Here is a 15,007-nt window from a genome sequence, read left to right as displayed (position 1 = left end):
TATTTAATTTTGAACGTAATATTTCATTTTTAAATACATACCAGTTCACTATTCATATCTCTTATTATAATATATGGTCTATTATCCGAAATCACATTTCAGGTGAATTACTTTACAAATAGTTGTAAATTTCATTTATTTTATTAAATTAGGACAATGAACACGAGTGGCACGTAAGTTTATCTACAGTTATTTTATGTAATTCCCTGTTATGGATAAGAGAATAATATAATATAGTCCCCTTTTTGTATGTACATGTGAAATCACTGGCTACTATAGAGTAGTGAATTTTACCATGTACTGATCGAATCTTTCTTTCACGGTGTTATTATATTTCTATAAATAAAATAAATATACAATTTGTGTATATACAACTGATAAACAATGATAAACAAAAACGTGTTCCAATGATTTACTAGTTTCCTTGCCTAACTCCAGGGGATAGAGTTATTCTCCAAGAACCCTTTGTAACTAGCTAGAACCTAATTAATAATTCTAATAACAGACATTGCTATAATAAGTAAGATTTAATGTAGAATTCGTTTAAGGTTCTATAAAAGTTAATTTAGGCATTCACAGCTTCACCTAGCCTTGCATGTGGTAGAGGTTTAAATGGAGTAGTGTTACGAATTTCTTTCTCTACACAATTGGCATAAATATCGGCAGTAAGTTCGTTCAATGGAACTTCACTGTCCGCCTTCGCAGCTTTTACAGCGTTGTCAACGACCTTTTTGATATCGTTTTCTATCGCCTAAATAAAGGAAATCAATTTTGAACAATTCTACATTTTCAATATATAAATTTATTGAGACCAAGCATACCTTTATTTCCTCTGGAGTAGCGAGATTAGCATTCAATATTCGTTCCTTAAAGCCAGTTATAGGATCTCTAGTCTGTCTCACTTCTTGGATTTCTTCCCTCGTACGATAACTTGTTCCAGGATCGGACATACTGTGTCCGCTGTATCTATAAGTTACAGTTTCTAAAACAAGGGGACCTTTTCCAGATGTACAATAGTCAATGGCAAATTTGGTAGCTTCTTTAACTGCTAATACATCCATACCATCCACCTAATAAAATATTTAATCGATATAATTTGCAAAATAATTACGACATCACAAACAATTATTTTTATTTGAAAACAAACCCAAATTCCAGGAATGTAATCTCCCCTTGTGTAGTAATCAGTACTAGCAGAAGCACGATCGACGCTAGTACCCATACCATACCCATTGTTTTCACAGACAAAAATACAAGGAACATCCCACAATTTAGCCATGTTGTACACTTCGAACACTTGTCCTTGGTTAGCTGCACCATCTCCATACAATGTAACGCATACTCCTCCATTATTCATGTACTTATTAGCAAAGGCAATTCCTACTCCCAATGGTACCTACAAATTTGTTTTATGAAAATGGCATATTTGTAATTAATTTAATAATTTTAATAACTGATGCTCACCTGGGCACCGACGATACCATTTCCACCATAAAAGTTTTTGGAATACATATGCATAGAACCACCTTTACCTTTTGCATTTCCTCCTTTTCTACCAGTTAGTTCAGCTAAAACGCCAAATGGGTCAATTCCCATTAAGTAGGTCCATCCATGAGCTCTATAAGCTGTGATCACACAATCTTGTGGTCGGAGTGCTGATTTTATACCAACTGCACAAGCTTCCTACCAGAAGAATATAGAGATTTTATTAATGAAATTTTTCACTGAATGAATTCCAAAGACTAAAACATGATTCTTACTTGACCAGAATATAGATGGCAGAAACCTCTGACTATTTTTTCCTTATAGAGATTTCCAGCAGCTGTTTCCATACGGCGGATCGTATGTAATTGCTTATAGAGCTCTATTGCTTCATCTTTGGTAATAGTGATGTGATTGGATGGTCCGCTATCCAATTTGTGTAATCGAAAAGGTTTTGTTTCAAATGAAGCTTCTGTGGCATAATTGTTTTTTTTGCTGAAGAAGTACGATATCACCTACAAATACATAGTAAAAAACATATTCCTTGTACTTTATTTTGTAAAGTAGCATATGTACATCTAATATCACAATTCATTGTAATTTTCAAGAATGTACAAAAAATAGTAGCACAAAAAGAGATGTAACATAAAGTTAGTTTTCTTGTTACACTTGTGAACTTAAAAAAACGTGTTCACAAAATCACAGTAAAAAGTCACATAAAATTAAAAAAACGCACCATTTCGTTACAATTCTAAACTTACTTACATTCTGATTGATCGCGTATTTGAAAAAAATTGAAAAAAAGAAATACATGGAAGGAAAGCAGAAAAACTGAATACCAGGCGGTGTGAGGAAAAAAAATTATGATTTATCGGCGATAATAAACACATGAATAAATCTATACGAATAATTACCTCTTTCCAGCTGCCGAACTGGCAAGACACCAGGAGGAGATATAAAAAAAGAAAAGAACGAATCTTCAATTGCAAGACTCCCGAGCAATAATTGTACGATTAGAAATTATAACAAGACCCTGGCATGGAACGTGTTGGCAAGTATCTAGTTTAGAGGTCATTTATCGTTCGGTTGTATACTCACATTTCTCTTCGACGTTTGAGCACCTATATTTCTTATACAGTTTGGTATCATTTTTAAAATGATTTGCTAACTAATCGTTCAGTTGAGTTCGAATAATTCAACAAAAGGTCGGAGTTATTATAAAATGTAGATCCAACAAGAGCGAATCATTCGTATGGCGCGGATAGTATCGTAAGACCTAGCTCGTAAACGTCACAGGTTAATTCGTATCGTATCCCCTCTACAATCGTCATTAAAAAATGTTGGACGATATGACGTAATGAAATATCTACATGAAACTTTATTAAGAAATAATACACGTGTATAGGGAATATGTGCAAAAATGAAAAACATTATTGTAATGATAAAAAGATCTAATTAAAACTAAAAGATGCATTATGTAGTATTATTGAATGATCAATTATATGATGTTGATATGTTGTTAAAGCTGAGCTATGATAATAATGAACATATTAAATAATTTATTCTAAAAATAATGCCTTGATATAGAAATTTATTCTTGTAGATATGAGGTTGACAAGATTGTCCGTAGGAAATACCAGCGCATAGACAATCAGAGAAATATAAAGTCTATGGAGAGAAATGACTTTTCAAGGTAACCTTCACAGTTAAGAATAGTTACAAAATCAGCTGATTCTTACGACATTTACTGCTCGGAGGCATGTGTATGTTAAATAATAATTCTAAATTTGTGTTTTTCATTCTACGAAATAGAAATTGAAATATAGTACATAAATTTATTGATATACATTAACAATTTCATCATGTTAAAGAAAATGCGTCCTATCGAATATATAATATATAAATATAAATTCCTTAGATTTAAAATTACACGTGCTTATTATAGAGTGTGAACCCTTATCAGTAGCATACTACTGCCACTCCGTGGCCAAATGTTGAAGTAGGAAGCCCGCTGAAAAAAATTCAAATTAATCGTAGACTTAAATTGACGAGAAAATATGAAACATGAAAAATTTATAATGCAGTAAACCAATAAAAATTGACTATGCATCTTTTTACGTTAAAAATGTTGAAAGATGCTTTATATAATCAATATAAATAGATATATTGTTATAAAATAATATATCCTACTTGTATATTTGTTACAGAAATTTGTTTACACAATATTAATTGACAAAATGTTTGCAAAATATTTAAGATGATAGAAAACTATCTTATTCACAAACTTACCTTCAAAACATCAATTAAAAGATTCAGAAAATTTTTGTGCAACTTTTTATCATTAGTTAGTATGTTATTTTATGTAGGATTTTGTACTACTTTTGTAACGTTCACGATACATGGTGGCGTGAATTGTACATAACGTATAGTATTCTTTACATTCATGTACGTCGAAGATATGGTAACGACAATACCAAAAATTATGATTAAATAACCAAACCAGTTGCACCATTTTCTATGATTGTAACAAATCACTAATTTGGAAACCAATTCTTTAGGAGCTGTGATTCTTCTGTAAACGCTGTAAGGTTGACTAGCGTTTACGAATGCTGGTGCACCATCATGAATTACTTTTGTCATCAAAAATTCCTCATTGGTTTTTCCAGAAGGTATAGCATCATTGTCATAATCCATAATTTCATCTGAGTCATCTTCCAACCCATCATAATAAACATATGAATATCGATGATATTCAGTGTTAGGTACACTCAGAACGCCATAATAAGTCGACCTTGAATGAATTCTTGAGTCAGTTGACATGCCTTCACTGTTTTGACGTCTCTCAGTTGCAGAGTACACTTCAGGAGTTAAAGGTCGCATGGACTTTGCTTTCAAGGCAATTGCTTTTGAATATATCAAAGGTGGTAACACAAAGACTAATGGACCAGTCAAGGATCCCCCAATCAGTGCCATCACAATATCAAATCTAGGCACAGATTCTCCTACAGCTACTCCAAGAAAGACAATAGCTGATCTTATGGCACATCTTTTCCATCCAAAATCTGTGATAAAAGTACATATCTTGTAAAACCAGTTCTTGACACCTTGAGAAATTGTTATTATTGTATATTAGAATTTCTTACTTCTTTTAATATTACATTGTTCTTCTACATCTTGGAACAGAGCTGAATGACCAAGAGCACTAGAAAGACATAGCTGAAGAGCTGCAAAAAGAACAGCAGCACTCACTGTGAAGTTTCCTGGAATTACTTGCAGAACATTGGCTGTTGTACTACCTCCATACTTCCAAACAGTTAAAATTGTAGTAACAATAAATAATGAACTGCTGACTGTAACGAACAATCAATGTAGTCATCATAATATATAGAATAATAGTTCAATTTATAGTTCATATTAATGATTTACCTAAGAAGGAAATTACAACTGCCTTATTGATGTCTTGAGGACGATGCATATCCACTTGTACAGTCATCAATGTTGGATGTACATCAAATTGAAAGGCTAACATTCCATAACTGAAAAATTATTTAATAATAAACGTTAAATATGCGAAATGAAATAGCTAATAAGTAAACTTGCCCAGAAATAAACTTCTCCCAGCTAGGAGATGTGGGTACTGGGATAATATCAAGCTCTCGGTCATCGGTAACTATACTCCACCATATTAATAACGCCGTCAATACAACCATTGTGCAGGAGAATGTAGCCAATATTCTGCAAGTGTTTATAATATTTAAACAAACTGTATTTCCGTTTCATGAAGTATAATTTACATAAAATTGTAATGAGAATTACTTCATATCACGGGGACTGCCAAGCCACATAATTGGACATAAAAGAACGCCCACAATTAGGAGCCAATAGCAGAAAGATAGATCAAATCGTTGTCCCGAAATTTTTAGTCCGAAAATTTGCAAATTCTGCGAAGCTGAAATTTACGAATGTTAAACATAGATCAACTTTTTACTTAGAATTTTGATCAACTTACCAACCAATAAGTTAGGTATACTACAACCAAAAACAGTAAAGTCCAAGATTATAGTAACCAAGGTTCTCGCACGAGGACCCAAGGTCAATTCGGTTACGGCCGCAAGAGGATTTCTGTAAAAATTAATTCAAGTAAAGGTTACTATCGTCAATGAACATAAAATTAAAATAAAAAAATTAAATCTTACCGATTTTTTCTTAAAATTTGCGGATCTAGAGTGCTTATGATAATCCATGTTTTACCAAGCAGAACAGCCGTGTAGATTTGCAAAACCAATACGACAAAGACCAAAGGAATCCCATACAATCCTAAAAAGACTTAACGTGCTCGTCTTGTTCTTTCATCAATAGTACTTCATAATTTTATCGAAAAACATCTTTATGTTCTCATGTAAAAATTATGTAAACATGCGATCACGATAATATAAGATGTGGTAACAAGAATTGCTGGCAGATCATAATAGGTCAAATAATGAAAAAAGGATTAACAAGTTAACCAACTTTATTTTTATTTAAAATAATCAACTTTCTCACACGACATCTCGCGTTAAAAAATTTCTCTTATAATGATCGTCATTCAATAGTGAATATAATAAATCAATTATATAAATCGCTCCATTTTAAATAAAACGTTCTACGAAACAAATGTGCAAGTTATATCATACATACAATCCAATTATATTTGTATATCAATATTATATGTATATATATTTTACAGAATAGTTGTATTTGATCTGGATAATGTATACTTACGTTATATATAATAAAACAGAAAAATTACTTAATGCTAAACAGATAATTTAACTGAAAAAAAGGAAAGAAGCTATTCACACAAACAACGCCACTTGAAAAAGAGAAAGAAAAGGATCACATTCTCTTTACTGAACATTTACAATCCTTGTCTCGGTGTTCTCCTAGTTAGATTGTGAAATGCGGAAAAGAAAAAAAAATAAGAGGAACAGGAAAAAGTATAAAGATTTTAGAGACAGAGAAACTTACCGCATTGCACAATCGAGCGCGGTAATGCGATAATCGGAAAAACGCCAAAAATGTCGATAACACATAATGTGGCAAACAGAAGCGACAAATCCGAATTAGCATCTTTGAAAAGTAGCGGCTGTTTCTCGCGATTCATGATGAGGAATGACTCACAATGTCCGATATCGATGCATATATACCGCGAACTGGTTTTCCGTTTCGCGGTGACGAGTACCGTACTAGGACGTAACATGATAGTCTATTAAGCACAAATGGGTTACCTACACACGACTATAGAAACGAAGGAAGACCCACAACGCGTTAACGTTTCTTCCTTCGAAGCTATGTACAGCCATGCGATGCCAAAGTATAATATGAACTGTCGGGATCTGCGTCTTAGATATGAAATTCAATTATAGGTATATAACACGTTCGACATGTATATATGCTATATAATAGAAAAAATATCTCTCGAACAATGTCGATAAATTTTACATACTTTTGATGGAAAAGATATAGTAAAATCATAAATTGAAGCATTAAGTAGTCACAGCTCGAACCACGAATGTCCCGGACAGATGTAAGCATTCTCATTATCCCTAAAATACAAACATTTTGAATTTTGGATCACAAACGTTATTTACGAATTGACATTACAATTTTTACTTATAGCCTTTCATTAAAATTACACAATTTAATCTTAAGTCACTTTCTATTTTATAATATAGTTATTATACTGGTAAAAATTAAAGATTTGCAGCAACAAAGAACATGTTAGGTCTAATTGACATCTTACTTACGCTTCTTGCAAGCCTCGACTTCGTTTAGGTTTTCCAACATTTTTGCTTTGATGTTCGAAATCCGTATACTTTCAAATTTGAACAATTCTACGACCTCACTATATACATATCTTCCATCAAAAGTACGTGTACGAACGAATTCATTGATTCATCTTATCGAGCGTATGACTTGTATTTGCTCGTTATCTTCTGGCTCTTTTTATTTCATACTCACTTCATACGAAATACTTTACTACTTCATACTCATTCAAACGAAACGAACGATTCGAAGTTCCTTCTCCTTTAAAAACAAACAAAAATATCCTTCGGCCTGTGATTTAATAGATGTTCACGCCATAATTAAGATAATTGTTAAATTTAGACAATATGAAGTCAAAAAATCGAGAATTAAAAATCGATAATTATAACTTATATTTATACCTAGTCCACATTAAATGTGTAATAACAAAAAGTCATACAGATAAGTATAATACTTCTTAATCGTCTGTTTCGTAGGCTGGTGACGCCGGGGAATACGTGGGACTCGTTGGCGAGTACCCTGGCACTGGTGGCGAATAGGTTGGACTTGTTGGTGAGTAACTAGGGCTGGTTGGTGTATACGTTGGGCTGGTAGGCGAGTATTTAGTACTCGACGGTGAATATTGAGGACTCGTAGGCGAATATGTTGGACTAGTAGGGGAATAATTTGGACTACTAGGCGAATATCTCGTGCTTCCTGACGCCGTGTGTTGCGGTGAACTGGGTGAGTATGATGGACTCGTTGGGGAGTAAGTTGGACTTGTTGGAGAATACGTCGGACTTGCTGGTGTATACTGTGGAGAGGTTCCAGCGAACGACGGCGACGTAGGCGAATACGACGGACTTGTCGGAGAATATTTTGGACTACTCGGAGAGTAGCTTGGACTAGCTGATGAATATTGTGGAGAACTTGGCGAATAGCTTGGACTCGTTGGAGAATAAGATGGCGAGGCAGGCGTATAATTTGGTGAACTCGGTGAATAGCTTGGACTGGTTGGCGAGTAACTTGGACTGGTTGATGAATAACTTGGTGACGTTGGCGAGTACGATGGACTCGGTGAGTAGCTTGGCGACGTTGGTGAATAGCTTGGACTTGTTGGAGAGTAACTTGGACTCGTCGGTGAATAGCTTGAACTTGTTGGCGAGTAACTTGGACTTGTTGGTGAATAACTTGGACTAGTTGGTGAGTAACTTGGACTCGTCGGTGAATAACCTGGTGATGGCGAGTAGTTTGGACTTGTTGGTGAATAACTTGGTGACGTCGGTGAATAGCTCGGACTCGTTGGTGAATAGCTTGGACTCGTTGGCGAGTAATTTGGACTAGTGGGTGAATAAGTAGGGCTTGTAGGTGAATAGTTGGGACTCGACGGAGTTATACTTGGCGATGTTGGCAAGTAGGCGGGAGAAGTAGGTGAATAACTTGGTGAAGCGCCACCTGCTGGTGACATTGGGTATGGACTCATGCTAGGACCTGGGCTTCCTGGACTTCCGGGTTGTGGTGAATACGCAGAGTATGCAGGAGATAGTCCTGATGCATCTGATGCTCCAGATGGGGAGAAGCATGCTCCTCCTGGTGTCATGCCACTACCCAATGCTGTGATGAAAGAAACGGATTATTTAGGGTACATGAGTAATAATACATTTTATTATTAGAATAATATAAAGCCACAGAATAATCTTACCAGGTGACATACTTGAAGCGCCATAACCAGGTGTGGCGCCCATCCAAGGTGTCATTTGAGGACTCATGCTTGGGGTAGCAACACTGCCGAAGAACATTCCAGCAGTTCCCATTACACCAGCACCCACTGCCATTGGTATTTCAATACCAGCTTTACATTTCTCAGCATCCAGTAACAAATCGAAACATCCTGAAAAAATAAAATTAGATAGACATATATTAACCTGATAATTTTTGACTTGTTTATTGAAGTCGTTAAAAAAAAAATAGCAATACCAGTTCCTATACGTGGAAGTTGTCCCATGATAATATTTTCAGATACTCCTCTCATTGGATCTACTTCCGCGTGAGATGCTGCATCTAATAGAACGTCCACTGTTTCTTCGAAGGAACATCTAAAGTAAAATATGAATTTTGGAAATCATATCCAATACTATAATAGTTAATAAATTAATAAATTTACTTCATCTCTTACAGTAACTTACCTCATAAGAGCACCTGTGTCTTGTCTGTTAATTCCGTGGCGAGTTATAGCCATCAAATGCCCTTTAGCAGTCATTACGTCACAAAGCAAAGCAAGATGGCGATAGTTTACGTAAAGGCCGTAAAATTGCAAAACAGCATTCATTTCTTTCTCTACCGATTTCCTCACAGCCTCTATACCCAGTACTTCAAATATCTCGCAAATATCATTACTAAATGTTCTAACTGGATCGACATCTCTTTCACTCAACACTTTCATTAAACTCGTACCGTCCGTTTCCAATAACCATTCTGCTATTGCTTTGAATTCACCAGTTTCTGTAATAACTATACGTTTCTTAGCATCAGTTTGAGGCAAATGCATGTACACTTTCCCTATTGCTTCGATACCCTGCATATGAAAGTAATAATTTAAATATTATTTGAGGATTATAATATAATTATAAAATTAATGGACGTACCTGTAATGTCATGTCACTAAGCATATTCGCTTCAATACATCGAAGGAACATATCATCCTCCATTTTATCTACAGTCTCTTCCTCACTATCTTGGAACTTGTTATCGTCGCTGTTCATTATCCTAATTCGTAGAACTAATTTCTCAGCGTTATCATCGTTAAAAATACAGTTCAAATCGTCACCGAATCCGGCATTAATTTTTTCTGCAATTTGTTCCATAGTTAATTTTTTATCAGTCATCCTCTTGCGATCCAACTCAATTCGAAGTAACCATGGTGATATTTTATTCGGGTCAAAATCAGGCATTTCATAGTAAACGTTGACGAATTCTTGATCTTCCGCTATTACGGTATTTTGTGGATCTGGATCGTAATAGATCGCAGTATTTGCTGTAACTTTCCTCAGTGTGGTATGTTCCAATCGACAAAGTACATTCTTTGCTTTCTCGGCATCTCTTGCTGCAGCTCCCGTCAAAAATACGGTCAACGACGGAGCCTTTGGTTTCTTACTGATGTTTATAATTTCCTTCAATCTAGGTACACCAAGGGTTACGTTTTTCGACGATACACCAGCAAAATGGAAAGTGTTCAGTGTCATCTGGGTTGCAGGTTCACCAAGTGACTGTGCAGCTAAAGCGCCTACCATTTCTCCAGGTGATACCTAAAAAAAGTAAAAGTACAAAATTAATCCAGAATTGGAATTTTTTAATGAGGATTTAAATATCATCACATCATTTATTTTCTACAAACCTGTGCTTGTTGGAATCTGGTTTCAATTTCTCCAATAAGCCATTCAAAGGCTTCACTGGATAATCGAAATTCTTCAGAAACACATTTTGTACACAATGTAGATCTCACTAAGCACTGGAATAGCAATGTGGCATTTTCATTAGCCTGTTTGCTGAGTCTATCATCACCAGCCACAATGATACATTTATCCAAAAGATCCTTTACACCTATAAATAAACACATTTTAATATTAATGTTATCATACAATTACTACCATATGAAGTTATCAAATTATTTACCCTGTATGACCCTCATAGGACTAAGATCAGTAGGTGCACGTTTATTTATATGAAAAATCTTCTGTACATTCCAAATCATTCTTTGTAAATTACAAGGCAGTACAACTTTTGATTCTCCACTAGGGAAAATTTCTCTAAGTATAGCACGATCTTTGTTCAATTGTTCCCATTCTCTTTCTAGTTCGGATATGACTTCACCAGACCCCATCATTTCTCTAACTATATCTTCGTTAAAGATACGACGAAGATATCGTTCATTGGTTGGATCGAACTTGAACTTCTTTTCAAATGCTTTATTACTCAATTTAATAGTAGGCAAATTCTGAAATTCGACGGTTTCACCGCATAGACCATCCTCGCCATAACGCAATTGGATAAGTTGACCCACAGAGTTTCTGACTGTACCATCATAATGTACCATTACAGACTCCATAGCTTTTATCAAACGACGCTGAATGTAACCAGTTTCTGCCGTTTTTACGGCAGTATCGATAAGACCCTCACGACCTCCCATAGCGTGGAAATAAAACTCAGATGGTGTCAAACCAGCAAGGTACGAGTTTTCAACGAATCCTCTGGATTCCGGACCATAATCATCTTTAATAAAATGGGGCAACGTTCTTTTGCGAAAACCAAACGGGATACGTTTACCTTCTACGTTTTGCTGACCGACACAAGCAATAACCTGAGAGATATTAATATTAGATCCTTTTGATCCTGATACTACCATAGCCTTTAGGTTGTTGTATTCAGTCAAAGATTTCTTAGCAGAACCACCAGTCTTATCACGAGCATCGTTTAAAATTCTGTTTACTTGATTTTCAAAAGTTTGCCTCAAGGTATTACCAGGAGTAGGTTCCAATTCCATGTTGTGAGCTTTTTGAATCACTTCTATCACGTCCTCTTTAGCTTTCCTAATGGCTTTTTGAATTTCTAAATAAGTCTGTGGATCGGCAATGGTGTCTCCAATACCGATCGAGTGACCTTCCAGTAGTAACCAATTATTAATTACAGTTTGAATATTTCCGTAAAATCGTCCGCAAACTTCGTGTCCTAATTCCAACATACAAATGTGAAGCAAAGATCCAGCAGATGTACCCAAGGTCTTTTTACAGAGTATACCCATAACAAGTTCTCCGTGTTCTACCATGACTTTGGTATCACCAGGTGAAATCCATTTGTATGGGCCATCATCTTCTTCATCTGGATGTGTACTGTGAGTTCTTATCATATTCACGTTGCCTGGTATGATCAAGGAAAAGATTTGTTTACCAGTCCATAGAGGCTTTGGTTTTAATATGCATGGCTGAGGCATTTTGCCATTCCAACTAGGTAAGAACATAAGGATATTCATCATCTGTTCCTTTTCTATGAAAACGTCTCTTTTAGTCATTTTTCTTACAGCAGTAAGTGTGTCCTGTACAATACCCATGACTGGTTTATTAGCTTGGGGAGTAATAATTTGACGCGGTGTTACATGAATGTTTTCTACTTCTGCTCGAGTCTCCATTGACTGAGGAACATGCAAATTCATCTCGTCACCGTCAAAATCGGCATTATAAGGAGATGTGCAACTAAGATTCATACGGAATGTACTCCATGGCAATACTTTTACCCTATGACCCATCATACTCATTTTGTGTAGTGTTGGTTGCCGATTGAAAATTACTAGGTCACCATCCCGGATGTGACGTTCCACTCTGTATCCGCATTGAAGATGTAAATCGGATGGTTTTGGGTGGAACCTTAAATCGATTCTTTCCCCGTTATCTCTGACGATATATTTAGCACCTGGATATTGTGAGTTTCCACGTCTAACGAGTTCTTGCATTTTATCGATATTAAAAGGTGTAACAATTTCGGGGAATGTTAAATTCTGAGCAATACTTCGAGGTACACCGACCTGATCAATTCGCAAATTTGGATCAGGAGTAATAACAGTCCGAGCAGAAAAGTCAACACGTTTACCCATCAAATTTCCTCTTATTCTCCCTTCCTTCCCTTTCAATCTCGCTTTTATAGCTTTTAGAGGTTTGCCTGATTTCTGCATAGCTCGTGGCATGCCAGGCATATCGTTATCAACTAACGTTGCTACGTGAAATTGTAACATTTTTATATTTTCCGATATCACGTGCGCTGCTGCTCCCGCTTGCTCATTTCTGATTAATTCATTATTTGCTTTTATAATATCAGCAAGCTTATGTGTTAAGTCATCTTGATTCTTGGCAGAACCATACATAATAACTGCTGGTCTGACCGATAAAGGTGGAACAGGCAAAACAGTTACTACCATCCAATCTGGTCGTGCAAATTTCGGGTCCATGCCAAGGATAAATGATTCTTCATCTGTAATGTGCTTTAAAATTTCCCAAGCTCTTTCTGCAGTGAGTGCCATCTTTTTTTCCTGTGAATCTTCATTCACGTGTGTCCATTCTGCAGTAACATCTAATCCAGATCTCCGAAGATTTGGTTGATATCTACCACATCCACCATGTCCAGGTTTTCTCTCTGCAGATTGTTGTTCTTGATTTTCCTTATTAATATCCATCTCATCACCACCCTCACAAATATTTTTACTTTTACATAAATCATAAACAAAAGTTAGACGTTTCCGTGGCTGACCTTTAGTTTTCATAACAATTTCTTTGATTTTTGGATTGTGCTGTAATCCAAAAATAATGCAAAATTAAATAAATAATAATGAATATGTGGATAAAGAATATGATTACTAATAATCTGTACTTACTGGACTGACAAGAAGTTTTGAACAATAAAAACATACACATCTCAAAATTTTTATTGTCTTTGTTATGAAACCAACATGAAAAACTGGTTTTGCTAAATCTATATGACCAAAGTGTCCTGGACATTCTGTCATATTACCAGCACAAGTTTGACACCTAGAATTTCTATCAATGACACCTTGTCTAGGATCCATAAGTCCACCAAGCTTTGGGCGACCACCTTCCATAGTTTCTGGAAATCGAATGCCGCCATCTGTGACCGACATCCGACGCTATGCAAAATATTATATACAGTTATACACCATTGACAGATTCACAATTTAACAGGTATTATTGAATAATCACTTTAGGAAAATAATAGAGATGCATATGGAATGTATTTGTCAGAAATGATGTAATATTTTACATTTATTTTTTCACATTATGTTTAACATATTATGAAAAACAAATATATATAGACATATGTACAAATACATATAAATAGATGCAGATAGATAATTGTAAAAGGAGTAGTGGACCAACAGAAGTAAACAAAACATACAACTATTTATTTATTAAGATCCACAATATCAATTTATTATTAAAATTATGTTACTTTTACAAAATATGCAATTTATTCTGAATTTGATCATTTTTAATACTGATATTAAGAATAGGAATTTTCTAATTCCTCCTGTATGAAAAAAGCAATTACGATCTTTTAATTAAAAAAAAAGCTAATAAATCACATGCTGTAAATAAAATTTACATGGGCTTTGATAATTTCGTAATAAATCATTTTTATTGTATATATTTTATAATTTTAAGTAGAGTTTTTCCACAAATATAATAGGACATAAAAATTTACACACGCGACTGTTTGGAAGTAACACTGAATGCTTCGTATGATAACGTATCACATAATGTCGACTCATGATGAAATAATTCCGCGTACCATAGAAAAAATATATTCCACGAAATCCATTCGTTTACTACTAACGAACTTACTATTTCATCGGGTGAAAGAATGCCGAATTGAACCCTTTTTACGGTTCGCAGAGGCGCTTTGGAGTCGGACGTGGCCATCTTGCAACGAGCACGTACAGCTTCTCCCGCGGCCTTCTGCGCCTCAGCTCTCTCTAACCGTTCTTCCCCGATGGAAGCATCTCCCTCCCCTGACTCCTGACAGTTCAGTTTGTTACTACTTTCGTACTAACCTATTTTAAGCGTTCAAAAATGTATTACTTTTGTACCTTAAGGAACCTTCTCAATCTTACTTATTAGATAAAGATAATACGATTATGAACATTTTTAATGTTGAAATACAATGCTATTATCATAAAAAT

The 15,007-nt window shown here is 35.2% G+C and overlaps 3 protein-coding genes and 1 long non-coding RNA gene across 6 annotated transcripts; 1 reads left to right on the top strand and 3 right to left on the bottom strand.

Annotated features, from left to right (window-relative positions):
* Nucleotides 1-119: 119 nt before the first annotated feature.
* Nucleotides 120-2,781, bottom strand: LOC126870953 (probable pyruvate dehydrogenase E1 component subunit alpha, mitochondrial). Of its 2 annotated transcripts, XM_050629214.1 has the most exons (7): nt 2,581-2,781; nt 2,397-2,414; nt 1,761-1,997; nt 1,465-1,683; nt 1,148-1,396; nt 822-1,070; nt 120-751 (listed from the first exon to the last, which is right to left on the bottom strand). In XM_050629214.1, the coding sequence occupies exons 1-7, from the start codon at nt 2,629-2,631 to the stop codon at nt 566-568; spliced, it is 1,209 nt and encodes a 402-aa protein (XP_050485171.1). In that variant the 5' UTR covers nt 2,632-2,781; the 3' UTR covers nt 120-565. The 2 variants fall into 2 exon arrangements, with proteins under 2 accessions (XP_050485171.1, XP_050485172.1); XM_050629215.1 differs by lacking the exon at nt 2,397-2,414.
* A 146-nt stretch (nt 2,782-2,927) lies between these two features.
* LOC126870965 (uncharacterized) lies at nt 2,928-4,887 on the top strand. The gene is made up of 4 exons (XR_007691482.1): nt 2,928-3,245; nt 4,041-4,151; nt 4,329-4,555; nt 4,666-4,887. It is a non-coding gene; the product is annotated as an uncharacterized LOC126870965 (long non-coding RNA).
* On the bottom strand, nt 3,304-6,721 carry LOC126870942 (uncharacterized). 2 transcript variants are annotated; one of them, XM_050629177.1, is made up of 9 exons: nt 6,490-6,721; nt 5,679-5,808; nt 5,492-5,604; nt 5,299-5,431; nt 5,083-5,217; nt 4,909-5,018; nt 4,626-4,832; nt 3,772-4,544; nt 3,304-3,493 (listed from the first exon to the last, which is right to left on the bottom strand). In XM_050629177.1, the coding sequence occupies exons 1-8, from the start codon at nt 6,719-6,721 to the stop codon at nt 3,841-3,843; spliced, it is 1,764 nt and encodes a 587-aa protein (XP_050485134.1). In that variant the 3' UTR covers nt 3,304-3,493; nt 3,772-3,840. The 2 variants fall into 2 exon arrangements, with proteins under 2 accessions (XP_050485134.1, XP_050485135.1); XM_050629178.1 differs by having other exon boundaries at nt 5,679-5,799.
* A 934-nt stretch (nt 6,722-7,655) lies between these two features.
* On the bottom strand, nt 7,656-14,853 carry LOC126870931 (DNA-directed RNA polymerase II subunit RPB1). Its single transcript, XM_050629127.1, has 9 exons — nt 14,670-14,853; nt 13,685-13,954; nt 10,939-13,600; nt 10,661-10,866; nt 9,912-10,571; nt 9,453-9,841; nt 9,244-9,362; nt 8,969-9,157; nt 7,656-8,880 (listed from the first exon to the last, which is right to left on the bottom strand). Exons 1-9 carry the CDS (start codon nt 14,745-14,747, stop codon nt 7,745-7,747), a joined length of 5,709 nt encoding a protein of 1,902 aa, XP_050485084.1. The 5' UTR covers nt 14,748-14,853; the 3' UTR covers nt 7,656-7,744.
* Nucleotides 14,854-15,007: the final 154 nt, after the last annotated feature.

The sequence above is a fragment of the Bombus huntii genome, chromosome 11 (genome assembly GCF_024542735.1).
Source record: "Bombus huntii isolate Logan2020A chromosome 11, iyBomHunt1.1, whole genome shotgun sequence".
Classification (NCBI taxonomy): Eukaryota; Metazoa; Arthropoda; class Insecta; order Hymenoptera; family Apidae; genus Bombus; species Bombus huntii.
This window is presented reverse-complemented; position numbering and strand designations above follow the sequence as displayed.

What these genes read in the sequence shown, in the direction of transcription:
- LOC126870953 (XM_050629214.1), bottom strand. Translation starts at nt 2,631, where the DNA reads ATGATACCAAACTGTATAAGAAATATAGGTGCTCAAACGTCGAAGAGA. An exon ending in ATTACATTCCTGGAATTTGG is followed by an intron (nt 1,071 to 1,147) that starts GTTTGTTTTCAA and finishes ATATTTTATTAG; the next exon opens with GTGGATGGTATGGATGTATT. An exon ending in CTACTCCAGAGGAAATAAAG is followed by an intron (nt 752 to 821) that starts GTATGCTTGGTC and finishes TCCTTTATTTAG; the next exon opens with GCGATAGAAAACGATATCAA.
- LOC126870942 (XM_050629177.1), bottom strand. Translation starts at nt 6,721, where the DNA reads ATGTTACGTCCTAGTACGGTACTCGTCACCGCGAAACGGAAAACCAGT. An exon ending in GCGCTCGATTGTGCAATGCG is followed by an intron (nt 5,809 to 6,489) that starts GTAAGTTTCTCT and finishes GAGCACGTTAAG; the next exon opens with TCTTTTTAGGATTGTATGGG. An exon ending in TGGGAGAAGTTTATTTCTGG is followed by an intron (nt 5,019 to 5,082) that starts GCAAGTTTACTT and finishes ATAATTTTTCAG; the next exon opens with TTATGGAATGTTAGCCTTTC.
- LOC126870931 (XM_050629127.1), bottom strand. Translation starts at nt 14,747, where the DNA reads ATGGCCACGTCCGACTCCAAAGCGCCTCTGCGAACCGTAAAAAGGGTT. An exon ending in GACACAGGTGCTCTTATGAG is followed by an intron (nt 9,363 to 9,452) that starts GTAAGTTACTGT and finishes ATTTTACTTTAG; the next exon opens with ATGTTCCTTCGAAGAAACAG. An exon ending in ACTTCCACGTATAGGAACTG is followed by an intron (nt 9,158 to 9,243) that starts GTATTGCTATTT and finishes TTATTTTTTCAG; the next exon opens with GATGTTTCGATTTGTTACTG.